The sequence below is a fragment of the Pongo abelii genome, chromosome 19 (genome assembly GCF_028885655.2).
Source record: "Pongo abelii isolate AG06213 chromosome 19, NHGRI_mPonAbe1-v2.0_pri, whole genome shotgun sequence".
In the NCBI taxonomy this organism is placed as follows: Eukaryota; Metazoa; Chordata; class Mammalia; order Primates; family Hominidae; genus Pongo; species Pongo abelii.
Genome location: NC_072004.2, coordinates 91,396,644 through 91,424,309, shown reverse-complemented (window position 1 = coordinate 91,424,309; position 27,666 = coordinate 91,396,644). Strand labels below are relative to the sequence as shown.

The following is a 27,666-nucleotide window of genomic DNA, read 5'->3' as shown; positions in this document are numbered from 1 at the left end:
CCCCGGCTCTACTAAAAATATAAAAATTAGCTGGGTGTGGTGGTGTGCACCTAAAATCCCCACTACTCAGGAGGCTGAGGCAGGAGAATCACTTGAACCTGGGAGGTGGAGGTTCCAGTGAGCAGAGATCACGCCACTGCACTCTACCCTGGGCAACAGGGTAGACCTGAGACAGAGCAAGACTCCATCTCAAAAAAAAAAAAAAAAAAGGGCTTGGTGGCATAAGCCTGTAATCCCAGCTACTGGGGAGACTGAGGCAGGAGAACTGCTTGAACCCGTGAGGCAGAGGTTGCAGTGAGCTGAGATTATGTCACTGCACTCTAGCCTGGGTGACGGAGTGAGACTCTGTCTCAAAAAAAAAAAAAATCATGGAATAGCCCCTGCCTCCCCACCTACTCCTTGCCCATTTCCCCACTGTCTCAGTTTGGGCCAGAGCTGTCTCCAGCCCTGTGTCAATGTTCCCCTTGTCGGGAAGCCCAGGTGTCCCCTGTGAGCAGTACAATCAGAAAACTCAGGAACATACCACATTTATTTCTTGTTGTCAAGCCAGAAATGAACCAAAAGAAGCACATCTCAGGTGAAGGAACAACTCCTTATTGCAGTCATAGCCCAGCTCTCCTGGGATCCGGGGAATGCCCTCTCTCCTCTCCCTCACTCCCTCCTGTTTAACTTGGAACTCTCAACTGGAACTCAACTCTTCCCCCAAACATTTTAAATCCAAAAAGACCAGCAGGGGGCGCCCTTTCCTCAGGGTCTGGCCCTGCAGGCGGGGCAGGTGAGGGCCTGAATACCCACACCCAGCTCTGGCAGGCCCCCTGCCTTCAACTTGGCACTTGTTCCAGTGCCCGGGGATCCCTCGTGCATGGAGCATCTGTGCCTCTATTTTGAAACAGCACCGTCAAACCCAAAAAACACAGGATCTCGCTAACCTGCGGGCAGGACTAACCCAGGCTCAGCCCTCTGCAGGTTGACGCTGAATTCCTTAGTGCTTTGCTCTCCCCAGATGCATCCTCTCTCGGCAATGGGTAGGAGGCAGCTGGGGCAGCAGCTGCTCGAGAGAGGATCTGAGTGTGGCCTTGACATTCTCAACGGCAGAATCGCTGCAGCACATACTGGCGGGCGGCCGGGGAGGGCTCGGGGGATGAGAAGTACGGGTGGGCCAGGGCAGTCTTGGCTGTGATCCGCTGGCAGGGGTCATACTGCAGGAGTTGCTAGGAAGAAAGAAGGAAGAAGATGTGGTCTGGGTGCAGCCAGGGTGGGGTGAGAAATTCCCCTCCCAGGTCCCAGATCAAGGGCCTGGGCCCCAAATTGGCTGCCTTCAAACCCAGAACCGCACGAAGCCACGACCTCCCAGCTCTCCAGCCAGTTCTCGACACTCCTGGAATCTGGACGGTCCTAATAAGTCACCCAGGTCTCCTCAGGCCACTGAAGCTGAGTCACCCCCCTTCTCGGGGAGGGTCCCAGGTCGCAGCCTGCTTCTAGTCAGGAAGAGCACAGAACCCCACGTATCAGGAAGCAGGGGACTGAAGCTGTCCAGGGAGGAACCCTGAGTGGGGGCACGGGGACTGACACTCCAAGAGGCCAAACCTGTCCAGCCCTCCGCCCTAGAGTCCCTAAACCCAGACAGGATGTGGAAGGACCCCCTGTGGTGGAGTAGCCCAGCTGGAGGGCTCGGGGCCTTGGTTGGAGTCCATGCCGTCCTGCTGCCATTGGGCGGGTAGACAATACACAAAGACTTCTGGAGAGCTGGACACACAGCCTGAAGATGAAAATACTGACCCACCTTCCTCTCACTCAACACCAGATTAAGGAGAGAAATGTGGCTCCAAGACTTTGTGGGCAAGAATGGATGGTGGACGGGCACAGTGGCTCACACCTGTGATCCCCCCAGCACTTTGAGAGGCCAAGGTAGGAGGATCGCTTGAGCCCAGGAGTTCGAGACCAGTCTGAGCAACATAGTGAGACCCCATTTCTACAAAAATAAAATTAGCTGGGCATGGTGGTGCACCCCTATGGTCTCAGCTACTCAGGAAGCTGAGGTGGGAGGATCAATTGAGCCTAGGAGTTCGAGACCAGCCTGGGCAACATGGTGAAACGCTGTCTACAAAAAAATACAAAAAGTAGCCAGGCATAGTGGCATGTACCTGTGGTCCCAGCTACTCAGGAGGCTGAGATGGGAGGATCGCTTGTGCCTGGGAGGTCAAGGCTGCAGTGAGTCATGGTCACACCACTGCACTCCAGCCTGAGTGACAGACTGAGACCCTGTCTCAAAAAAAAAAAAAAAAAACAGATGGTTCTGCCAGAGACTTCCTGGGCAGTCCGGCCTGGGCCAGCTCAAGAAAGACACCAATAGGAGGGGTGAGTAAGAACTGTGACATGGCACCAGGCCATAGGGAACAACCTGTTCTGAAGACTGACCACTGTAGGAGTCACAAGGGGAACAGCCAGGCAGTAGAACGAGGGGCCCCAGCCGGGCACAGTGGCTCATGCCTGTAATCCCAGCACTTTGGGAAGCCGAGGTGGGCAGATCACCTGAGGTCAGGAGTTCAAGACCAGTCTGGCCAACATGGTGAAACCCTGTCTCTATTTAAAAAAAGTACAAAATTTAGCTGAGCGTGGTGGCAGGCACCTGTAGTCCTGGCTACTCGGGAAGCTGAGGCAGGAGAATGACTTGAACCCAGGAGGCAGAAGTTGCAGTGAGCTGAGATCATGCCATTGCACTCCAGCCCGGGCAACAAGAGCAAAACTCCATCTCAAAAAAAAAAGAAAAGAAGGTATGGCCCCAGCCTGGGGAGGCATACAGCTTAAATGGAGCAGTCACGTCCACAAAGTAGAATAACCAAACACACAAGACAACTAGGGAAAAAGGGCGTGTAGCACAGCATAAAGACAGAGCTAACTCAACGAGTACCACTTTCACAGGGAAGATAAATACTGTACTTATCCTGGGGGAGGCTTCCAGGTTGAACAATCAGTATACCCAAGCCAGTTGTGTACAAGGGTCAGGAAAGAGACCCTGGCCTTGGACTCAGACAGTGCCAGGGTTATGTAAGAGGCTGGCTGATGAGGGGACATTGCAGTCGGAGCAGCAGCTGGAGCCCACATGCACCTACCATGAGCAGGTCCCTGCCCTCTGGCTCCAGATTGGGCACAATCTCTTCCAGTTCCTTCCTGGTCCACTTAGGGAAGCTGCCCTTATAGTCAGGCAGCTGGGTGACCCCGGGCCATGTGTCTTCGCTGGGTGTCCCCAGCATACGAAAGATACGAAAGAGCTGGTCAATCTCAGAGTCACCAGGAAACAGGGCTTTTCGAGTCACCTGAAATAGGAAAGAAGAGAAGGTGTGGGGTCCGCCGCTTTGTTATACAGAATCCAATACCAGATAAGTGGCCAGACCCAGGGAGAGGCCTGTCAAGATATCTTTCCCATGGCTGTGCAAAGAATTCTGGCCTCTTTTGGAATAAGGCTACCTTCCTCAGTCCTTTAGCCAGTACCAAACACCTTTTTTTAAAAAATAGAGACGGAGTCTTGCTCTATCACCCAGGCTAGAGTGCAGTGGTGCGATCACAGCTCACTGCAGCCTCAACCACAGGCTCAAGCAATCCTCCTGCCTCAACCTCCCGAGTAGCTGGGACTACAAGCATGCACCACCACACCCAGCTAATTTTTGTATTTTTTTAAGAGCTGGGGATTTGTTATGTTGCCCAGGCTGGTCTCAAACCCCTGGGCTCAAGCAATCCTCCCGTCTCAGCCTCCCAAAGTGCTGGGATTACAGGTGTGAGCCACCATGTCCAGCCCCAAACACTCTTTAATCCACCTGGAATGGAAGCATCAGTAGGCCCCACCCAACCCCAGTAGGACCCTGCCTGTGGCACCCTGTGGCCATGTGTGCCCCTCTCTCTACCATCTCTGCAAAGATGCAACCAATGCTCCAGATATCCACAGCTGTGGTATAGAACTTGCTGCCCAAGAGAATCTCGGGGGCACGATACCACAGTGTCACCACCTGCAGGGCAAGGAAACAGCATCACTCAGGGTGGCTGAGTGCATGGGTGACACTCCTCCTGCTGTCCCTCTCTCCTCTTTGTCTCACAATACCTCGTGGGTGTAGGTGCGCAGGGGCACCCCGAAGGCTCGAGCCAGGCCGAAGTCAGCCAGCTTGATGGCACCCAACTCATTGATGAGCAGGTTCTGGGGCTTCAGGTCTCGGTGGATGACCCGATGTGAGTGGCAGAAACTCACCCCCTGCAGCAGCTGGAAGAGGTAGCTCTGGAGAAACGAGTGCGAGGTGGAGCCAGCTGAGTGGAGGCACTGCGTGGACAGGGATGGCAGGGACAGGGTGTCACCTCTCCTTCCCCGCCCTTCCTTCCCTACCTTGATGAGGTGCAGGGGGAGCTCTGAGCCTGGCGTGGAGTCCATGTACTTCTTCAGGTCCTGGCTGAGGAACTCAAACACCAGATAGAGCTTCCTCTCGTTGTGCACCACGTCCAGCAGTCTGGCAGGGAGATGGCAGTCAGGATGCTACCTTTGCCATCCCAGCTTCCCCACCTCAATCCCCAACTCACCGGACGATGTTGGGGTGCTTCAGTTCCTTGAGCAGGGAGATCTCCCTGATAGCAGTGCTTGGGACCCCCTCCATCTCCCTGCAAGAAACAAGGGCACAGCCGTGGGCAGAGACTTAGGCTAAGAAGGGCACTTCCAGCCAGGGGGATCGGCTTCTCCTTATCCCCATAGAATGAACCGGGCCCCGGCGATGGAGACCTGTGCTCCTTGGCACATTACCCACCAAGCTCCACAGAGCAGGGCCCCAGCAAAGGCTGGTCAGAAGGCAGTGAGCTGGGGGGAGGACAGGTAAGGGCTGCTGGGCAGCACCTGGAAGAGTTAAATGTGGACTCCAGGAAGGAGGGAACGGATCAGGGAGTGCCCAGGTTGTGATGGCCCAGGGTAGGTAACTCAGGGGCCGTCCCAGCACTCACAAATCCAGTCTGATCTTCTTCAGGGCCACCAGCTGCCCTGTCTCCCTGTTCTTGGCCTTGTACACCACCCCATAGGTGCCCTCTCCGATCTTCTCTACCTTCTGGAACACATCCATGGCCACAGAGCTGCCTGGGAAACAGAAGGCGCTGGGCGATTTGCGCCCCACGCCCAGCGCTCCCGTTGCTCCTCCAGCCTCCATGTGGCGCCCAGCCCAGCCCAGCCCTGCCCAGACTGCCCACCTCCCAAGGCCCATGGCCTAGCCACCCCAACCCCAGCTCATCCTGCCTGGGAACCTGGCTGGGGGTCGGAGACCGCCCCTCGCCCAGCCCAGCCCAGCCCAGACCCCAAGTGGGTCAGGGGCCACTCCTCGCCCAGCCCAGCCCAGCCCGGACCCCAAGGGGGTCAGGGGCCACCCCTCACCCAGCCCAGCTCAGCCAGGACCCCCAGGCTTCTCGCGCATGCCCGGCCTCAGAGGGCAGGGCCCACACTCTCCCACCCAGCCCCTGCCCAGCCCAGCCAGAACCCCCAGGAAGTTAGAGGCCACCCCTCGCCCAGCCCAGCCCAGCATGGAACCCCAGGCCTCTCACTCGTGCCAGGCCTTAAAGGGCAAGACCACCCTCTCCCACCCGGGTCACTGCCCAGCCCAGCCAGGCCCAGGCTCTGGGGACACATGGCGGCCAGGAAGGGCTGCCCAGGGGCCAGGGCCACTGGGGGCAGAGGTCAGGGGTCGGGAGGGTCTTAAAGCCACAGTCTGTCTTAGGCTGCACGGTCAGGGCCCAGGGCCTCGGCTCGGCCCGTGTGACCACATCAGCCTCCGCTGAAGGCAGAGCCTGGCCAGGGGCAGACCCCTGCATCCTGGGCCCCTGACCTGGGCCTCCCACCCCAGCCCCTGGGCCCCTGGCACCCTCCCCTAAGGCCCCAGGCCCAGAATTCACCAGAAGCCCTGAGAGGCTGCAGCCCACAGCCCTGGTTGCAGCTCCCCCTTCTGGCCCCCGCCGGCACTGCACCACAAGCACACTTTGAGAGCACGCCCCCTGGGCCTTTATTCACCAGGACCTTCTGGAACCCTCCATGGCCCCACACCAAGCACGGCCCAGAGCCCAAGCTCGGCCACCTGCAGTCTCCCAGGGTGGGGCTGTCGGATTTATGGCATGCTTTCTGGGCTCTCATTGCTGAGCCAATCCCAAAGCAGCAGAAAGGGCTGGATTCACCACCCGCCCCTCTGCTTTCGGGCTCCAGACAAGGCCGTTGCTGGGGAGGCGTCTGTGCCCTCCAGGGCTCCCGCAGCTCCAGAGGGTTTGGGCTCAGAAGCAGGTGAGGGTGTTGCTGGGCTGCTGTTTCCTACTGGCTGCCGCCCCGCTCCTGCTTGTACAGCCTCTGCTCCCGGATGGCTTGTTCCAACAAGGGCAGGTTCATCCCCTCCACACAGGTCAGCACGCGCGCCTTCACCACGGAGCCTCTGTCTGCAAGACAAACACCGGGGCACGAGCGGTGACTGAGCCAAACACCAGGGCACGAACGGTGGACTGAGCAGCGTGTCAACAACGTCCTCCAAGGTGCATTCCAGCTGTTCCCTCCACAGCTCAGTCCTGGGTTTTGGCAGCAAGCGGTGTGGACAATAACAACGGCATATGGGGCAAAGGCAATTGTGTATTTGGGCCTAGAACCGTGGGCCTGTCATGCACAGTAGGCCCGTGTCTGGAACTTAGCAGGTGGCCAGAAATCCCCTCTGGACTGAGGGAAAGGCCCTCTTGGCACCTTGGGACACAATGTCATCAGGAACCAGGGGAAAAGAGACACTCATATTTTAAAAATCCAAGAGACTGAGCTCCAGGTAAGTTTGGCTTTATAGGAGCAGGTCATCCCACCCTGGACGAGGGGGGCTTCTAGCAGATGCGGTGGTGACCTGATACATAATGGAAAAGTTTGCCACTGTTCAGGTGGCACCAAACAGGAAAGACATCTGCGAGAGACTTTTTAAAAATTTTCTTTCTTTTGACAGGCGACCTGGCTCACGCCTATAATCCCAGCACTTTGGGAGGCCAAGGCATGTGGAACACTTGAGGTCAGGAGTTCAAGACCAGCCTGGCCAACATGACGAAACCCCATCTCTACTAAAAATACAAAAATTAGCCGCGTGTAGTGGTGCATGCCTATAAACCCAGCTACTCGGGAGGCTGAGGCAGGAGAATTGCTTGAACCCAGGAGGTGGAGGTTGCAGCGAGCCAAGATCACGCCACTGCACTCCAGCCTGGGCGACAGAGCAAGACTCCACCTAAAAAAAAAAATTCTTTTTTTGAGACAGGGTGTCGCTCTGTCATTCGGGCTGGAATGCAGTGGCTCAATCATGGCTCAATGTAGCCTCCACCTCCCAGGCTCAGGTGACCATCTCAGCTTCCTGAGGAGCTGGGACTACAGGGACGCACCACCACACCCGGCTAATTTTTGTATTTCTTGTAAAGATGGGGTCTCGCCATGTTGCCCAGGCTGGTTTCAAACTCCTGGGGTCAAGTGATCTGCCCGCCTCGGCCTCCCAACATGCGTGGATTATAGGTGTGAGCCACTGTGCACTGCTGACGTTTTTTTTTTTTTTTTTTCTTTCTTTCTTTTTTCCCCAGTCATAGCTTACAAGAGAAAAAAAAAAGTTAAAAAAATTTTTTGCACTCATGCTCTTTCTGCTCTCTGAGCAATTTAATAAATAGATTTCTGAGACGGGTGGATCACCTGAGGTCAGGAGTTCATGACCAGCTTGGCCAACATGGCAAAACCCCGTCTCTACTAAAAATACAAAAATTAGCCAGGTGTGGTGGCTGGCACCTGTAAACCCAGCTACTCGGGAGGCTGAGGCAGGAGAATCGCTTGAACCTGGGAGGCAGACATTGCAGTGAGCCGAGATCAAGCCACTGCACTCCAGCCTGGGCGACAGAGTGAGACTCCCTCTCAAAATAAATAAATAAATGAATAGATTCAATGTTCTAGGCTATTACACTGTTTTCTTTTGACGCTGTTTGAGATAAAGGCTGTGCCTGCCCTTTCCTCTAGTCTAGGTCATTTATAGCACAGCCTGAGGGCAGAATTCAGGGTGTCATCCTGCCTAGATTCCAGCTGGCTACAAAGGCTAGCTACCCTTAGGCAATGAACTCATTTGAAACATGAGGTTGCCTGTGTGTCTCAGCTTCTGTTAGCCCTGGTGCTGACACAGGTCAGAGAGGAATCAGGGCCGGGCGTGGTGGCTCCCAACACTGTAATCCCGACACTGTAATCCCAATACTTTGGGAGGGCAAGACAAGCAGATCACTTGAGGCCAGGAGCTCAAGACCAGCCTGGCCAACAAGCCAAAACCCTGTCTCTACTAAAAATACAAAAATTACCCAGGCCCGACTACTTGGGAGGCTGAGGCACGAGAATCACTTGAACCGGGGAGGTGGATGTTGCAGTGAGCCAAGATTGTGCCACTGCACTCCAGCCTGGGAAACAGAGTGAGACTCTGTCTCAAATAAAAAAAAAAAAAAAAAAAGGAAAAAGGCCAAGCGCAGTGGCTTATGTCTGTAATCCCAGCACTCTGGGAGGGTGAGGCGGGCGGATCACCTGAGGTCAGGAGCTCAAGACTAGCCTGGCCAACATGGTGAAACCCTGTCTCTACTAAAAAGACAAAAATTAGCTGGGTGTGGTGGCATATGCCTGTAATCCCAGCTACTAGGGAGGCTGAGGCAGAATCGCTTGAACCCGGGAAGCAGAGGTTGCAGTGAGCAGAGATCGTGCCACTGTACTTCCAGCCTGGGCGACAGAGCGAGACTCCGTCTCAGAAGAAAAAAAAAAAAAAAAAGATTAAGAACCTGGAGCAAAGAAGAAGGGCCTGGGTTATAAAAAACAGTCAGAATGCAGTGGGGTGAGGCCTGGGAAGAGGAAGGGGTTGTACGGAGCACAGATGTTCTTTTAGGAGGTTTGTCTGCAAAGGGAGGGAAGGTCACGGGCAGGCAGGTCGGACTCTAGTGTAGAAGACGACTTCTTGTCATTGAGACTACTATTTCCATATAGAGGAGGCTTGAACGCCTTATATGTGGAGAGGGAAGAACTGTGGTAACCCCTTAGGTAGGAGGGACCCCGCTTCCTCTTAGACTAGAGGAAGGAGCTAACAGTGGCCGTTTCAGTGTCTGATTATAGGAGGAAGAACGGCTGCCTGTGGCCTCAATTCTAGCTGGGACATAAAGCAATAAGCCGGGAGGGACGGGGAGGAGAGGAAGTGGGTTCTTATGAGGCGGGGGAATTTCTGGACTAGCTGTGGTGGCGCCAGGGAGGGGTGTGTGGCCAGGACACAGGAAGGATTTCTAGGCAGAGCAGGGGAACCCCAGTGAGCCCCTGAAATCAGTGAGCTCCGAATCATTGGAGTTCTGTGATCCTTCTGCACTCAAGAGTTGGCAGGACCAGGAGGGTGGAGGCTGGGGTCTTGGGGCAGGAGTGAAGCTGCCAGGAAAGTGGCTGAAATGGTAGTGAGGCCCAACAGGGAAGACAGGTAGGGGAGAAAGCCCAGGAGTCCCGAGTCCACAGGTCCTGATAGGGCAAGAGGGACGCAGCAGAAGTAGAGGGGAGAGTGGATGGTGTGCAATTTCAGGAAAACAAGTCCAAGGTGCAGCAGCAGGCGTGGGAGGTGGAATTGGGGCAGAGGTGCACGGTGGTGGAACTGGCTGGCAACAGGGAGACAGGGAGGGATGTGTGATGCTGACACACCCGAGAAGCCGGGGAAACTCGGGCCCTGCTCCAGACTCTGTGGGTGTGTGGTTTGGGGAGGAAGGTTTGGGCAAGTCCCGGAGCCGTAAGAATGCTTGAAGAGGGAAGTACACAGGGGACACACAGGAAGGTTTCCCTCCCTCCCTTTCTCTTCTCTTTTCTCTCTTTCTTTTTTCTTCTTTTTCTTTCTCTCTCTTTTTTTTTTCTGACAGGGTCTCACTCTGTCACCCAGACTGGAGTACAGTGGTATAGTCTCAGCTCACCGCAATCTCCGCCTCCCTGGCTCAAGTGATCCTCCCACCTCAGCCTCCCCAGTAGCTGGGACTACAGGCATGTGTGCAACAACACACCCTGCTAATTTTTGCATTTTTTGTGGAGACGGGGTTTCACCATGTTACCCAGACTGGTTATTATTTTTTTTTTTTTTGAGATGGAGTTTTGCTCTTGTCGCCCAGGCTGGAGTGCAATGGCGTGATCTCAGCTCACTGCAACCTCTGCCTCCCAGTTTCAAGCGATTCTCCTGCCTCGGCCTCCTGAGTAGCTGGGATTACAGGCGTGCACCACCACGCTCAGCTAATTTTGTATTTTTTGTAGAGACAGGGTTTCACCATGTTGGTCAGGCTGGTCTCGAACATCTGACCTCAAGTGATCCACCCACCTCAGCCTCCCAAAGTGCTGGGATTACAGGCGTGAGCCACCACGCCCGGCCGTCCAGGCTGGTCTTGAACTCCTGGACTCAAGTAATCCACCAGCCTCAGCCTCCCAAAAGTTCTGAGATTACAGGCATGAGCCACTGTGCCCGGCCTCTTTCCTTTTTCTTTAGAAACAGGGTCTCATTTTGTCACCCAGGTTGGAGTGCAGTGGCGTGATCATAGCTCACTGCAGCATTGAACTCCTGCCTCAAGCCATCCTTCTGCCTCAGCCTCCCAAGTAGCTGGGACTACAAGCACAAGCCACCACACCCCGCTAATATTTTCATTTTTGTAGAGATGGCGTCTCTCTGCGTTGCCCAAGTTGGTCTCAAACTCCTGGGTTCAAGTGATCCTCCCACCTCAGCCTCCGAACATGCTAGATTAGTGAGCCGCTGAGCCCAGCCACAGAAGGAAGGTTTCTGAGGGCAAAGTGCAGGGGTGCGGTGAGAGAAAAGCAGAAGGCAGAGGATGCATGGCGAGTGCTTGTAGGCAGCTGCTTGCTGTGGTCCAGTGCCCTTCAGCCCGGGCGTGCTCCAAGGGCCTCTGGAGTAGGCCTGGGAAAGGCTGTGCCCCACAACTTAGTTCCAGAACAGGGGGCCCTTGGGCCTTTGGATAGCGACAGTGGGTGTCAGGTCCGTGGGTTTTATCACACCCCAGTATGTCTTCACCTGTTGGTCTTCTTAGCTAGCTCTTAGGCAAACATTTGAGAAGGGTGACCTCTCACCTGTCCTCAAAACTGTCAGTCTGGCCACAGGGCAGGATTCACATCTGATCAACCTTTGTGTCTCCACAGAACTTTGGGCCTGGCACAGGAAGGTTTATGGTTTTATTTCTACTTATTTATTATTATTTTGTAGAGACGGGCTCTTGCTACATTTCCCAGGCTGGTCTTGAATTCCTGGGCTCAAGCGATCCTCCCTCCCTAACCTCTCAAAGTGCTGGGATTACAGGTGTGAGCAACCACACCTGGACTTTTTTTCTTTTTTTTTTTTTTGAAACAGGGTCTCACTCTGTCATCCAGGCTGGAGTGCAGTGGAGCAATCTCGGCTCACTGTAACCTTGAACTCCTGGACTCAAGCAATCCTGCCACCTCAGCCTCTCAAGTAACTGGGACTACAAGCCTGTGCCACCACACCTGGATAATTTTTAATTTTTGTAAAGATGGGGGTCTCACTATGTTGCCTAGGCTGGTCTTGAACTCCTGATCTCAAGCAATCATCCTTCCTTGACATCCCAAAGTGCTGAGATTACAGGCATGAGCCACCACACTTGGCTTTCACAGGGAGGTTTAAAGCAGCCACAGGGTTCCCCCTCTGCCCAGGCCAGAGGTCAGGGCGGACAGAGCACAGTCAGCCCGGATGCTCTCCACCCACCTCCTCATCTTTGATTCCGAGTTCCCTCCGTGAATGACGAGCATGTATGACTTAGAAAATCAAGACAGGCTGGGCGTGGTGGCTCACGCTTATAATCCCAGCACTTTGGGAAGCTGAGGCAGGTGGATCACGAGGTCAGGAGCTCAAGACCAGCCTGGCCAAGATGGTGAAACGCCGTCTCTACTAAAAATACAAAAATTAGCCAGGCACAGTGGCGGGTGAATTAGCCAGGCACAGTGGCGGGTGCCTGTAATCCCAGCTACTCAGGAGGCCGAGGCAGGAGAATCGCTTGAACCCAGGAGGCAGAAGTTGCAGTGAGCTGAGATCGCGCCACTGCACTCCAGGCTGGGTGACAGAGTGAGAGAGTAAGACTCCGTCTCAAAAAAAAAAAAAGAAAATCAAGACAAAATTTTTCTTTTTCTTTTTCTTTTTTTTTTTTTTGAGACGGAGTTTTGCTCTTGTTGCCCAGGCTGGAGTGCAATGGTGCGATCTCGGCTCACAGCAACCTCCGCCTCCCGGGTTCAAGCGATTCTCCTGCCTCAGCCTCCCGAGTAGCTGGGATTACAGGCATGCACCACACGCCCAGCTAATTTTGTATTTTTAGTACAGGCGGGGTTTCTCCATGTTGGTCAGGCTGGTCTTGAACTCCCGACCTCAGGTGATCCTCCTGCCTTAGCTTCCCAAAGTGCTAGGATTACAGGTGTAAGCCACCGCGCCCAGCAACAAAAATGTTTTAAGAAAAAACCCCACAAAAAACAGGTTGTGATGCAAATTATAAGAGTACTAAACTAGCCAGTGCCCGGTAACAGGCTACTTCCTCTGAGGCCTGATTAGCTTCAGGTTCAATTTTTTTTGTTTTTTGTTTTTTTTTTTTGAGATGGAGTCTCGCTCTGCCAGGCTGGAGTGCAGTGGTGCGATCTCAGCTCACTGCAACCTCCTCTGCCTCCCAGGTTCAAGCGATTCTCCTGCCTCAGCCTCCTGAGTAGCTGGGACTACAGGCGCATGCCACCATGCCCGGCTAACTTTTTGTATTTTTAGTAGAGACGGGGTTTCACCATGTTAGCCAGGATGGTCTCGATCTCCTGACCTCGAGATCCGCCCGCCTTGGCCTCCCAAAGTGCTGGGATTATAGGCGTGAGCCACCACACCCAGCCCAGGTTCAATTTTTTTGGCAAGAACCCACCAGAGGTGTTGCTATGTGTGTCCTCATGACTCACATCGGAGGTACATGATGTTTGCCCTTCTGATTTTTATCATGTTGACATCGATCAGGCCAGCCCAGGCACTGCCGGCAGGTCCCTCCATCACAATGATCCCACCAAAATGTTTCCTAATGATTTTGGCCACTAGCGAGGACTGTTGCCTGGATTTTTCATTTTGTCAGGGCTTTTAAAGTGATGACTTTGAATTTACGGATTTCTCCTGCGTTCATTTGCTGTGACTCTTCTCTAAAGAACTTGCCAGGCCAGGCGCGGTGGCTCATGCTTGTGATCCCAGCACTTTGGGAGGCCGAGGCGGGCAGATCACAAGGTCAAGAGATCGAGACCATCCTGGCCAACATGGTGAAACCCCATTTCTACTAAAAATACAAAAATTAGCTGGGCGTGGTGGCGCACGTCTGTAGTCCCAGCTACTCGGGAGGCTGAGGCAGGAGAATCGCTTGAACCCGGGAGGTGGAGGGTGCAGTGAGCTGAGATCATGCCACTATACTCCAGCCTGGCGAGAGAGCGACACTCCATCTCAAAAAATAATAATTTTCCTTCATCAACCATTTGGTTTCCACTACAGGCAATCCATACAGAAATGGCAGGATAGGGTCTGGTGCCAAGATCGCGCCACTGCACTCAGCCTGGACAGCAGACCAAGACTCTGTCTCAAGAAAAAAAAAAAAAAAAAAAAAAACAGCAGTAAGAATCAGAGGCAGGCAGGGCTACTTGGGAGGCTGAGATAGGAGAATCGCTTGATCCAGGGAGTTGGAGGTTGCAGTGGGCTGAGATCGCGCCACTGCACTCCATCCCAGTGACAAAGCAAGGCACTGTCTAAAAAAAAAAAACAAAAAACGGTGGCTCACGCCTGTAATCCCAGCACTTTGGGAGGCCGAGGCGGGCGGATCACGAGGTCAGGAGATCAAGACCATCCTGGCTAATACGGTGAAACCCTGTCTCTACTAAAAATACAAAAAATTAGCCAGGCGTGGTGGCGGGCGCCTATAGTCCCAGCTACTCGGGAGGCTGAGGCAGGAGAATGGCATGAACCCGGGAGGCGGAGCTTGCAGTGAGCCGAGATCGCGCCACTGCACTCCAGCCTGAGCGACAGAGCAAGACTCCGTCTCAAAAAATAAAAAGGAATCAGAAGTAAGGCTGGGTTTGGTGCTGCACACCTGTAATCCCAGCATTTTGGGAGGCCAAGGCAGGCAGATCTCTCATCCCAAAATAATGACACCTTGTCTCCACAGAAAATTTAAAAATTAGCCGGGTGTGGTGGTGCACGCCTGTGGTCCCAGCTACTGAGGAGGCTGAGGTGGGAGCCTCATGAGCCCAGGAGGTGGAGTTGCAGTGAGCTGTGATCATACCACTGCACTCCAGCCTGGGTAACAGAGAGAGATCTTGTCTCAAAAAAACTAAAAAAAAATTTTTTTAAGACTCAGATTAAGGGCTGACAGGCAAATTCAAAAAGATCTAAGCAAGCTGCCTCACATCAGGCCTGGTGTGTTGTAGGCCTTGAGAAATTAGTGGTTTCTCTCTCCTCGTTCTCACTTCCCCATGGGGGACCATCTCTTCACTGTACCTGTCTTCTTTTTTTTATGAGACGGAGTCTCACTCTGTCATCCAGGCTGGAGTGCAGTGGAACGATCTTGGCTCACTGCAACCTCTACCTCCCTGGTTCAAGTGATTCTCCTGCCTCAGTCTCCTGAGTAGCTGGGACTACAGGCACATGCCACCACGCCCAGCTAAGTTTTGTACTTTTAGTAGGGACGGGGTTTTGCCATGTTGGCTGGGCTAGTCTCGAACTCCTGACCAGCCACCCTGTCTTTGAGTTGGCACCATGTGGCCAGTCCACTCTGAGCTGAATCCTCAAGAGTGTTGAACTTGTGGGCTGATTTGGAAGAAACGTTAACCCCGATGAGACACTGCTGTTGAGTCACGAGCCCATTTCTCACTGACTGCCCCAAAGACTGCCCCAGCTCAGGCCCCAGGATGAGAAAGGGGGTATGAGGCCGCAGCTCACCCTGCTGATGCTGGAGCTCCCCAAGGACGACGTACAGGGAGCCCACTTGGGCGTGGAAGGGCTCCACCAACTTGGTACAGACAAGAACCTGGTGCTGATCAGATCCGTGCTGAGCCATCAGTGTTACTCTGGACTGGATCATGTCATAGAGGCACAACCTGGAAGGCAGAGGAAATGCAATAATTTCCATCCATACGTAGAATCACCACCACGCTCAAAAGGTTTGCATGGCCAAGAAATCTATAGAAAAGTGTTCAGCCTCAGTCTCATCACAGAAATGCAAATTGCAGCAACAAACCAGAAAAAAATTTTTCAGTCTACATTGTAGATGAGAAGGAATTCCTTTTAATTTTCATCTCCTTGCCTTTAATTTTCTTTTTTTTTTTTTTTTTTTTTTTTTGAGACGGAGTCTCACTCCGTCAGCCAGGCTGGAGTGCAGTGGCGCGATCTCTGCTCACTGCAAGCTCCTCCTGCGGGGTTCACACCATTCTCCTGCCTCAGCCTCCGGAGTAGCTGAGACTACAGGCGCCCGCCACCACGCCTGGCTAATTTTTTTTTTGTATTTTTAGTTGAGACGGGGTTTCACGGTGTTAGCTAGGATGGTCTCGATCTCCTGACCTCGTGATCCGTCCGCCTCGGCCACCCAAAGTGCTAGGATTACAGGCGTGAGCCACCACGCCCGGCCGCCTTTAATTTTCTTAATGGTATATTTTGATAAGCAGAAGCTTTTAATTTTGTTGATGATCAGTTTATTCATTTTTTTTTTCTTTTCTTTTTTTTTTTTTGAGATGGAGTCTCGCTTTGTTGCCCAGGCTGGAGTGCAATGGAGCAATCTCGGCTCACTGCAACCTCCGCCTCCTGGGTTCAAGCAATTCTTGTGCCTCAGCCTCCCGAGTAGCTGGGATTACAGGTGCCTGCCACCAGGCCTGGCTAATTTTTGTATTTTTAGTAGAGAAAGGGTTTTACCATATTGTCCAGGCTGGTCTCCAACTACTGACCTCAAGGGATCCACCCACCTCAGCTTCCCTAAGTACTGGGATTACAGGCATGAGCCACCACACCTGATCATTTTTTTCTTTTATGACTTTTGCTTTCTATGTCTTGTCTAAGAAATCTTTTTCTTCCTTTTTTTTTTTTTTTTCTTTTTTTCTTTTTTTTCTGTATCCCAGGCTGCAGCCTTGACCTTCCAGGCTGCTCAAGCAGTCCTCCCATCTCAGCCTCCTGAGTAGCTGGAACTATAGGTACTTGCCATCACACCTGGCTAATAGTTTAATTTTTTGTACAGACAGGGTTTTGCTATGTTGTCTACACTGGTCTTGAACTCCTGAGCTCAAGTGATCCCCCTGCCTCAGCCTCCCAAAGTGCTGGGATTACACTCATGAGCCACTGTGCCTGGCCATCTTTTCTTTTTCAATATGGGCTATAAATGCTATAAATAGAAAAAAAAAAAAAGAAATCTTTGCCTACTCAAGGTTGTAAAGATATTCTCCTGTTTACTTGAGACATTTCGGTTTTAGCTTTTAATCTATGACACAGTGTAAATTTTTTTTTGTATGTTGTGAAGTAAAGATCAAGATGTTTTCCCCTACCATAAGAATATCTAGCTGGGCGTGGTGGCTCATGCTGGTAATCCCAGCACTTTGGGAGGCCAAGGCAGGTGGATCACTTGAGTCCAAGAGTTCGAGACCAACCTGGGCAACATGTTGAAACCCTGTCTCTACTAAAAATATAAAAAATTAGCCAGGAATGGTGGCATGCAGCTGTGGTCCCAGATATTTGGGAGGCCAAGACGGGAGGATCACTGGAGCCCAAGAGGCAGAGGCTGCAGTGAGCCGAGATCGTACCACTGCACTCCAGTCTGGGCAACAGAGCAAGACTCCATCTCAAAAAAAAAAAAAAAAAATCTAGGTTGGGCATGGCGGCTCACATCTGTAATCCTAGCACTTTGGGAGGCCAAGGCAAGAGGATTGCTTGAGCCCAGGTGTTAGAGACCAGCCTGGGCAACAGAGCAAGACGCTGTCTCTATAATTTCTTTTTTTAATTAGCCAGGTACAGTGGTGCATGCCTGTGGTCTCAGCTACTTGGGAGGCTGAGGGGTCAAGGCTGCTGTGAGCCACGATCATGCCACTTGCACTTCAGCCTGGGCAACACAGTGTCAATATCTAGTAGTTCCACTTGTTGAAAGGACTATGCTTTCCCTACTGAATTATCTTGATGTCTTTACTGAAAATCAATAAAGCCGGGCACGGTGGCTCACACCTGTAATCCCAGGACTTTGGGAGGCTGAGGCAGACAGATCACAAGGTCAAGAGATGGAGACCATCCTGGCCAACATGGTGAACCCATCTCTACTTAAAAAAATACAAAAATCAGCTGGGTGTGGTGGTGCACGCCTGTAATCCCACCTATTTGGGAGGCTGAGACAGGAGAATCGCTTGAACCAGGGAGTTGGAGGTTGCAGTGAGCCAAGCTCACACCACTGCACTCCAGCCTGGCGACAGAGCAAGACTCCATCTCAATTAAAAACAAAAAAGGCCAGGCGCGGTGGCTCACATCTGTAATCCCAGCACTTTGGGAGGCCGAGGCAGGCAGATCACGAGGTCAGGAGATCGAGACCATCCTGGCTAACATGGTGAAATGCCGTCTCTACTAAAAAAAAAAATACAAAAAAAAAAAAATTAGCCGGGCATGGTGGCAGGTGCCTATAGTCCCAGCTACTTGGGAGGCTGAGGCAGGAGAATGGCATGAACCCGGGAGGCGGAACTTGCAGTAAGCCGAGATCGCGCCACTGCACTCCAGCCTGGGCAACAGAGCAAGACTCTGTCTCAAAAAAAAAAAAAAAGAAAAAGAAAAGAAAATCAATAAAGAATTGGCTAAGTAGGCCGGGCGTGGTGGCTCACGCCTATAATCCCAGCACTTTGGGGGGCCGAGGAGGGTGGATTACGAGGTCAGGAGTTGGAAACCAGACTGGCCAAGATGGTGAAACACCGTTTCTACTAAAAAATAAAAAAATTAGCCGGGTGTGGTGGCAGGTGCCTGTAATACCAGCTACTCGGGAGGCTGAGGCAGGAGAATCGCTTGAACCTGGCAGGCAGAGGTTGCAGTGAGCCAAGATTGCACCACTGCACTCCAACCTGGTGACAGAGTGAGACTTCCTCTCAAAAAAAAAAAAAAAAAAACAAAAGAATTGGCTAAGTAAATGATGCAATATCACCACAGTGAAACAAAATGGAACCATTCAAAATGATGATATAGATCTACATGTCTGACATGGTACTAGGTCTACCATACACAGCTAAGTAAATAAATGCTACAATAGAGTAATATAATAGGATCTCATCTAGGTTAAAATATTGCTTTCTTCTTCTTTCTTTTCTTTTCTTTCTTTTTTTTTTTTTTGAGGCAGGATCTTACTCTGTCACCCAGGATGGAGTGCAGTGGTGCAGTCTCGGCTCACTGCAGCCTAGACCTCCCAGGTTCAGGTGATCCTCCCACCTCAGCCTCCCCAGTAGCTGGGGCTACAGGCGCACACTGCCATGCCTGGCTAATTTTTTGTATATTTTGTAGAGACAGGGTTTTACCATGTTGCCCAGGCTTGTCTCAAACTCCTGGACTCAAGCAATCCTCCCACCTCAGCCCCCCAAAGTGCCAGGATCACAGGTGTAAGCCTCCACACCCAGCCCTTAACTAGGTTAAAATACTTCTTTTTTTTTTTTTTTGAGGCCGAATTTCACTCTTGTCACCCAGGCTGGAGTGTAATGGCATGATCTCAGCTCACTGCCACCTCTGCCTCCCAGGTTCAAGCAATTCTCCTGCCTCAGCCTCCCGAATAGCTGGGTTTACAGGCACCTGCCACCACGCCTGGCTAGTTTTTGTATTTTTTATCGAGATGGGGTTTCACCATGTTGGCCAGGCTGGTTTTGAACTTCTGACCTCAGGTGATCTGCCCACTTCGGCTTCCCAAAGTGTTGGCATTACAGGTGTGAACCACTGCACCCGGGCTAGGTTAAAATACTACTTTCTTTCTTTTTTTTTTTTTTTTTTGAGACGGAGTCTCACCCTGTCCCCCAGGCTGGAGTGCAGTGGCACAATCTCAGCTCACTGCAACTTCCACCTCCTAGGTTTAAGCGATTCTCCTGCCTCAGCCTCCTGAGTAGCTGGGATTATAGGCACCTGCCACCAAGCCCAGCTAATTTTTGTATTTTTAGTAGAGACAGGGTTTTGCCATTTTGGCCAGGCTGGTCTTAAACTCCTGACCTCAGATGATCCGCCTGCCTCGGCCTCCCAAAGTGCTGGGATTACAGGCGTGAGCCACCGCACCTGGCCTAGGTTAAAATACTTCTATATGTATGTACACATGTCTCTAAGATGGTCCCCTGTGATTCTCACCCCCTGATATTTACATCCTTGTGCATCCTCTACGATGCTGAGTAAGGCTGACCTGTGTAATCAGTAGGATACTGCAGAAATGACTGAGACTGACTTTGGAAGCTAAGTCATGAAAGACATTGTGGTTTTCACCCTGCTTTTTCTCTTGGTCACTGCTTCTGGCAGAAACTGCTGTGTTATGAGGACCCTCACACAGAACTACAGAGAAATCCACATTGTCTGGAACTGAGTTATCTTGCCAAGAGCCAGCACTAATTTGCCAAACGTGAACAAGCCACCTTGGAAGTAGAGGTCCTGGCCCCAGTCAAGCCTCCAGATAACTGCAGCCCTGGCCAACATCTGGATGCCACTCCCATGAGCGACCCTGAGCCAGATCCAAACAGTTAAACCACTCCCAAATTCCTGACCCACAGTAACTATGAGACAATAATTATTTTAAATTTGGGGGAGGCTGGGCACAGTGGCTCATGCCTGTAATCCCAGCACTTTGGGAGGCTGAGTCAGGAGGATTGCTTCAGCCCAGGAGTTTGACACCAGCCTTGAGAATATAGGGATACCCTGTCTCTACGAAAAACTAAAATTGTATGTGCGGGTAATTTGTTACACAGCAATATATAACTGATATATAACTGACAGAGTATATATGTATATACGTATATTGGGTGTCTCCATACCCACCCACATATACAAACACATACGTATGGAAAAGCACATGAGGATAATCACCGAAGGTTAGCAGTGGTTGTCTGGGTAATGGGATTATGGGTGACTTTTCCTTCCTCTCTACACCTTTATGGACTATCTACACTTTTTACAATGAATATTAATTTTTTCAATATATATGTATATATATTTTTTATTATTATTTTTTGAGACAGAGTTTTACTCTTGTTGCCCAGGCTGGAGTGCAATGGCGCGATCTCGGCTCACTACAACCTCCACCTTCCAGGTTCAAGCAATTCTCCTGCCTCAGCCTCTCGATTAGCTGGGATTATAGGCATGTGCCACCACGCCCAGCTAATTCTGTATTTTTAGTAGAGACAGGGTTTCTCCATGTTGGTCAGGCTGGTCTCAAACTCCCAACCTCAGGTGATCCACCCACCTCGGCCTCCCAAAGTGCTGGGATTACAGGCATGAGCCACCGCGCCCGGCAACTAATTTTTTTTTTTAGTATTTTAACATAATTAGACAAAGTTATAAAAATCTTTTCTAATTATTTTTTTTTGGAGGTAGAGAAAGATATTTAACATATCATCACCCCCACCAGTGAAAAAAATAACTGTTCTCACCTGCCAAATGTTCTCAGTGTGCTCCCATCAGGAACTTGGCCTGCACTAACCTCCCAGGGGAGGTAATAGGTCCCAGGTTTGGGCAGCATCATGGGCTCCTGTAACCAAATAGTTGAGAGGGATTTTGAAGATTCCTGATAAACCGAATAGACTACAAAACAGAGATTGGCAGATATATGAGACCAACAGCATCTTGAAGACTAATTCCAGTGGGCAGTGTTTTAAAATTAAAAAAAAAAATTTTGGCGGGGGAAGGATAGCATTAGGAGATATACCTAATGTAAATGACGAGTTAATGGGTGCAGCACACCAACATGGCACATGTATACATATGTAACAAACCTGCACGGTGTGCACATGGACCCTAGAACTTAAAGTATAATAAAATATATATATATATATATAAAAGAAAAAAAAATTTTTTGATATAATATGCATTCATGTATTTAAAAAAAAGAAAAAAAAACATGGCCGGGTGCAGCGGCTCATGCCTATAACCCCAGCACTTTGGGAGGCTGAGGTGGGTGGATCACCTGAGGTCAGGAGTTCAAGACCAGCCTGACCAACATGGAGAAACGCTGTCTCTACTAAAAATACAAAATTAGCCTAAAAACACAAAATTAGCCGGGCATGGTGGCCCATGCCTGTAATCCCAGCTACTTGGGTGGCTGAGGCAGGAGAATAGCTTGAACCCAGGAGGTGGAAGTTTCAGTGAGCCAAGATCGTGCCATTCCACTCCAGCCAGGGCAACAAGAGTGAGACTCCGTCTCAAAAAACAAAGCAAAACAAAAACAAACAAACAAACATAGACCAGCCTTGACAACACAGTGAGACTTCATCTCTATGAAAAAATTAAAACATTAGGCCAGGCACAGTGGCTCATGCCTGTAATCCCAGCTCTTTCGGAGGCCAAGGCAGGTAGATCCCTTGAGACTAGGAATTTGGGACCAGCCTGGGCAACATGGCAACACCCCATCTCTACAAAAAAAATACAAAAATTAGCCAGGTATGGTGTCTCTCACCTGTAGTCCCAGCAATTTAGGAGGCTGAGGCAGGAGGATCACTTCACCACAGGAGGTTGAAGCTGCAGTGAGCTATGATCACACCACTACACTGTAGCCTGGGCAACAGAGTAAGACCCTGTCTCAAAATAATAATACACCAAAACAATATTTAAAAAGCTATGTGTGGCCCAGAATGGTGGCTCGCACCTGTAATCCCAGTGCTTTTTAGTAGAGACGGGGTTTCACCATGTTTGTCAGGCTGGTCTCGAACTCTTGACCTCAGATGATCTACCCACCTTGGCCTCCCAAAGTGCTGGGATTACAGGCATGAGCCACCGCGCCTTGCTGAATTTGACTCTCTTCATCAACACGTTCCTCTTGCACCCTCTCAAGCACATAGTGCCAGGAAGAACTGTTCTGTTTGTCAGCAAAAGAGACAGAGACTGCCTGTGGCTATGGTGCAGATAATGTGGTGTAAAGTCCTGATCATAGCCGGCAAGCGAGACTTATGCTGGTAGCTCTGGGGCAGTACCGCTGTACTCTATTCCTTGACAGGAACAGACTGTGACTCTGGACTGGGCTTTGCTTACCTGCTAGAAGCTACAAATGCTTCAAAACAATCAAAACAAGGCTGGGTGCAGTTGCTCATGCCTATAATCCCAGCACTTGAGGAGGCTGAGGCGGGCAGATCACTTGAGCTCAGGAGTTTGAGGGCATCCTCGTCTCTACTAGAAATATAAAAATTATCCGGGTGTGGTGGTGCATGCCTGTAATCCCAACTACTTGGGAGGATGAGATGGGAGGATCGCTTGAGTCTGCGAGGTCAAGGCTGCAGTGAGCTATGATTGCACCATTGCACTCCAGCCTGGGTGACAGAGTGAGACGCTGTCTCACAAAAACAAAATGAAATAAAAAAAAAATGAAAAAGCAGAACAAGAGACAGTGCACAGATTTGGAAAGCCGACCATTATTTCTTCAGAACAAGGAACACACTGTACAGCCCATAAAGGCCAACAATGAGCAAAAAGATCTCCTCCTCAGAGTCATAGTTTGATAGAGAAGATGTCCTTTGCAAAAATTCTATCAGTGAGAGAATTAGGGCAGCCGGGGAGAGCTGATCTAGCCAGTCCCCCTCTTGCCTTTGGCCTCTAAAATGCCCTTAATTATTCCTGGGTTTGGGCCAAGCTAACTTTGGGAGACATTTAGTTTACAGTTTAAATGAAAATAGCCCTTCCCTAAAACACAGCCACCTTTGTAAAGCTAATGAGAGACCACCAGGCTAGGAGCACAGAGAAGCCCAAACTCTGCTAAGATTGCCAGCCATTATTCCAGCGGTCACAAGCTAGGCAACTTCCCCAGTTACTCCTGCAGATAACATCACTATTGCAGAACCTAAGATTGGCCTTTGGAGATATCTTTTCAGGTTTTTTGCATGTCTGACACCAACAACTCCACATGGACCCCACCCACCACTCCTGCGGCCCCCCTCAGAGGTGACTCAGCCTGCAGGAGGACCATTTGCCACACCCCTAAGGTTGCACCCCCAACCAATCAGCAGCAAGCACCCATTGCCTAGCTGCCACCACCCCTTTCCCGAAACTACATTTAAATAATGTCTACTCTCTGAGCCTTCCAGGAGATTGACTAATAATACCAACTCCCACGTGGTGTGGCCAGCCTTGTGTCAATTAAACTCTTTCTTGACTGTAATGCCATGCTCTCCACGAAATGATTTTGTTTGTGCTGTGGGAACCCATCAGGTGGTTATGGCATAGGCTATGAAAACACTGGTTGTCTAAAACAGGGGGAGATAACAATTACAAAGGGCTAGTGTACACGAGTGTGTGCTCACTAACATGAGGGGACTAAAGGAGTGTCCCCACTAGATGTTCCTGTTTTTCTGGTGGATCTGGGGAAAAAGAGGTGGGGAGGATGCTGGGGTTGCTATGCAATTCTCACCGAGGGAGGAATTTGCTGGTATAAGGATTATACATTTTTCTTTTTCTTTCTTTCTTTTTTTTTTGAGATGGAGTCTCGCTCTGTCTGCCAGGCTGGAGTGCAGTGGCGGGATCTCAGCTCACTGTAACCACCGCCTCCCGGGTTCAAGCGATTCTCCTGCCTCAGCCTCCTGAGTAGCTGGGACTACAGGCGCGTGCCACCATGCCCGGCTAATTTTTGTATTTTTAGTAGAGATGGGGTTTCACCATGTTGGCCAGGCTGGTCATGAACTCCTGACCTCAGGTGATCCACCCACCTCGGCCTCCCAGAGTGTTGGGACTACAGCTGTGAGCCACCTCACCGGGCCTCTTTCTTTTTTTTTTGAGCCAAGGCGGGCAGATCCACTTGAGATCAGGAGTTTGAGACTAGCCTGGCCAACATGGTGACACCCCGTATCTACTAAAAATACAAAAATTAGCCAGGCATGATGGCGGATGCCTGTAATCCCAGCTACAGGAAAGGCTAAAGCAGGAGAATTGCTTGAACCCGGGAGGCGGAGGCTGCAGTGAGCCGAGATCATGCCACTGCACTCCAGCCTGGGCGACAGAGTGAGACTCTGCCTGAAAAAATAATAAATAAATAAATAAATAAAACTATGATCAATGCTTGAGCCTAAGAGTTTGAGGCTGCAGTGAACTATGGTTGCGCCACTGCATTCTAGTCTGGGTGACAGAGCAAGACCTTGTCTCAAACAAAACAAAACAAAGCAAAACTATGATCAAATACATGTGTATGCCTTTTCTCCTATTAATCACTTGTGTGGTATTCCTGCCAAAAATGCATCATCTGAATCTAATCATGAAGAAATATCAGACAAATCCGAATTAAAGGACATTCTACTGTAGGTGCCAAGGGGCCCTCTGAAGTTTCGCTGCAAAAAATCAACTTACAAAAGGCAGAGTAATAGTCAAAAATGTGTACAAATTTATGTAACATGTACATATGGGAGCCTTCAGAAGGAAGACCCAAAGATACAGGGGAAATTGTACATTTTTACGCAAATGATTGAACATAAAAGGTATGATCTAATGCTGACAGACTGAGTGGGGAGGCCCAGCAAGGCCTGTCTGTCTAGATTCTTCTTGGCCTCTTGAACAGGCATTCCTTCCTTCTGGATGTGGGGCAGGACCCTCTCTGGAATGCAGTCTTATGCCCTACAGTCAAACAAGGTAGGTCAGATAATTTCTTTTTGGCCAGTTTTTACACCAAAAGAAGGAGGGAAAGTTAAGAGTAATATATTTAGGGTTTTTTTTTGTTTTTTGAGACGGAGTCTCGCTCTGTCGCCCAGGCTGGAATGCAGTGGTGCAATCTCGGCTCACTGCAACCTCTGCCTCCCTGGTTCAAGCGATTCTCCTACCTCAGCCTCCCGAGTAGCTGGGACTACAGGCACATGGCACCTCGCTCGGTTTTTTTTGTATTTTTAGTAGAGACAGGGTTTCACCGCATTAGCCAGGATGGTCTCGATCTCCTGACCTCGCGATCCACCTGCCTTGGCCTCCCAAAGTGCCAGGATTATAGGTGTGAGCCACCGCACCCAGCCTATATTTAGGGTTTTATGGTTGGCTTTGGGGGTAAAGGACTCTGTTTTCTATGACCTGCCTTGGGGAAAAGGATTCTAACTTCTCTGGCTAGCCTCGGGGGAGAATGGGCCTGAGGGAGAGGAGGGCAGAAGGTAAAAAAAAAAAAAAAAAAAACTTGCTTTGTGGGTTGCTTCTGAGGCCTTCATTTTGGGGTATTGTTTTCTGAGATCCAACACTACAAAACAATGGGCTTATACACTTCAAAAGTAATGTCAGCCAGCCAGGCGCAGTGGCTCACGCCTGTAATCTCAGCACTTTGGAAGGCTGAGGCTAACGGATCACATGAGGCCAGGAGTTGGAGACCAGCCTGGTCAACATGGTGAAACCCTGCCTCTAATAAAGACACAAAAATTAGCCAAGTGTGGTAGTACATTCCTGTAGTCCCAGCTACTCTGGAGGCTGAGGCATGAGAATCATTTGAACCCAGGAGGCGGAGGTTGCAGTGTGCTGAGATCATGTAACTACACTCCAGCCTGGGTGACAGAGGAAGACATCATCTCAAAAGAAAAAAAAAAAAAGCGTTAAAGTCACAGAAGAAAAGTTCTTTGTTCTATTCTTGTAATTCTCGTGTAAATTTGAAATTATTTCAAAATAAAAACTCACCAAATTTAGCTCTTCATCTAAGTCTTTTCTATTCAATGCTGAGTACACCCATTATCATTGTTACATTAAGAGCAACTGGTTTCCTAGAATATTAGAACTAGAAGGTCAGCTGTCAAGTAGCCATTTGTTCACTCCACAAAGATTTCCTGAGCACCTTTAGCGGGGCAGGCACTGTGCCAGGTACAGAGAATAAACTAGACACCTTCCCTGCTGTTGAAGGGGCCTGAGATCAGCAGCTTACTAAGACAAATGAAGATCCTGAGGTCCTAGGAGTTAAGAGTGTGTATTATAGTTCTATTATTCAAATTATGAATGTTATGCATCTCTCGTAGTTTTACTTCTTCTGAGAAAACCAAAGTCATAGTATTACACAGACTACAGACAAGCTAGGCGCGGCAGCTCACGCCTGTAATCCCAGCGCTTTGGGAGGCCGAGGCAGGTGGATCAACAGGTCAGGAATTAGAGACCAGCCTGGCCAACACGGCAAAATCCTGTCTCTACTAAAAATACAAAAATTAGCTGGGTGTGGTGGCGAGCCCCTATAATCCCAGCTACTCGGAAGGCTGAGATAGGAGAATCGCTTGAACCCAGGGGGTGGAGGTTGCAATGAGCTGAGATCATACCACCACACTGCAGCCTGGGCGACAGAGCGAGACTCCGTCTCAAAAAAAAAAAAAAAAAAAAATGACTAGAGATGATTCAAGAAATCCCTGAATCTCCCTCGTCTACAATCCCACTGGGCAGAACTGTTTTTTGTTTTTTGTTGTTTTTTTTTTTTCTGTAGAGATAGGGTCTCACTATGTTGCCCAGGATGGAGTGCAATGTCACAATCTTGGCTCACCGCAACCTCCACCTCCGGGGCTCAAGCCACCATCCCATCTCAGCCTTCAGAGTAGCTGGGACTACGGGCGCATGCCACTACACCTAGCTAATTTTCTGGTATTTTTTGTAGGGATGGGGTTTTGCCATGTTGCCCAGGCTGGTCTTGAACTCCTGGGCTCAAGTGATACGCCCGCCTCGTCCTCCCAAAGTGCTGGGATTCCAGGCGTGAGCCACCGCGCCCGGCCCTACACTAGGTTTTAACAGTAAGTGTGCATTTCCCACTTCGATGACGATAATGGCGAAAGCAAAGAAGTCTGGATTCCAAGACATCTAGTAACTGCCAGGTTGGGGGGAAAAATGTCTGGTTTCCCAGACAGAATGCTTAGAGCAGCACTGCCCGCTCGGCCTCATTCTAAGTCCGCGTCCACCCCTTAAACGGCGGGCAGCGCTCACAATCCCACACCCAGGGCCCCGGAACCCACGCCTCTGCCAGTAAAGACGCCATTATCTTAACAAAAGGTAACTGGAGCCTCTCCCCAAAGAGACTGTTCCCGTCCCATTCTTCTCCAATCCGGGTGGATTTGGCAAAAGCCCAAGTGACTCTCCCTAGCAATTCCGCAAAGCCCGATCTCCCGCCCCAGACTCCAGAGTCTCCCGACCACTCTCGTTTCAGAGAGGCCCAGGCCCTGAAGCGTGACGGAGGCCGGGGGGGAAGGGGGTGGCGGCAAGCGCAGGCGCGGTCCCCCCTCAGCCTCGTTGTCCCGCCCCCTTCCCAAGGCCCCAGCCAACCTGTTCTAGGCGTCGCCTGGTCCTCGGATTTCTTCTTTCCGCCCCGCGTGGTCACGTGACGTGGGAGGGGCGTGATACAAAAAGTGCTTTACTTTACCACTCCCCGGACGCCCAGCAGAGCAATTTCTTGACCTTCGGAGCCCCTTTCCCGAGGTTCCGCTCGGGAGCCTCCCCTGGCCAGGAGCAGGGGATTAGT

General features: G+C 50.7%; 2 protein-coding genes across 4 annotated transcripts; both read right to left on the bottom strand.

Moving 5' to 3' along the window:
* Nucleotides 1-513: 513 nt before the first annotated feature.
* On the bottom strand, nucleotides 514-6,145 carry CDK3 (cyclin dependent kinase 3). 3 transcript variants are annotated; one of them, XM_054537373.2, is made up of 8 exons: nucleotides 5,911-6,145; nucleotides 4,975-5,104; nucleotides 4,564-4,641; nucleotides 4,373-4,493; nucleotides 4,097-4,267; nucleotides 3,903-4,004; nucleotides 3,114-3,317; nucleotides 514-1,211 (listed from the first exon to the last, which is right to left on the bottom strand). In XM_054537373.2, the coding sequence occupies exons 1-8, from the start codon at nucleotides 6,143-6,145 to the stop codon at nucleotides 1,086-1,088; spliced, it is 1,167 nt and encodes a 388-aa protein (XP_054393348.1). In that variant the 3' UTR covers nucleotides 514-1,085. The 3 variants fall into 3 exon arrangements, with proteins under 3 accessions (XP_054393348.1, XP_054393351.1, XP_054393350.1); XM_054537376.2 differs by lacking the exon at nucleotides 5,911-6,145 and adding an exon at nucleotides 5,563-5,902; XM_054537375.2 differs by lacking the exon at nucleotides 3,903-4,004.
* TEN1 (TEN1 subunit of CST complex) lies at nucleotides 5,994-27,666 on the bottom strand. The gene is made up of 4 exons (XM_054537377.1): nucleotides 27,471-27,666; nucleotides 20,675-20,772; nucleotides 14,997-15,154; nucleotides 5,994-6,438 (listed from the first exon to the last, which is right to left on the bottom strand). Exons 2-4 carry the CDS (start codon nucleotides 20,764-20,766, stop codon nucleotides 6,317-6,319), a joined length of 372 nt encoding a protein of 123 aa, XP_054393352.1. The 5' UTR covers nucleotides 20,767-20,772; nucleotides 27,471-27,666; the 3' UTR covers nucleotides 5,994-6,316.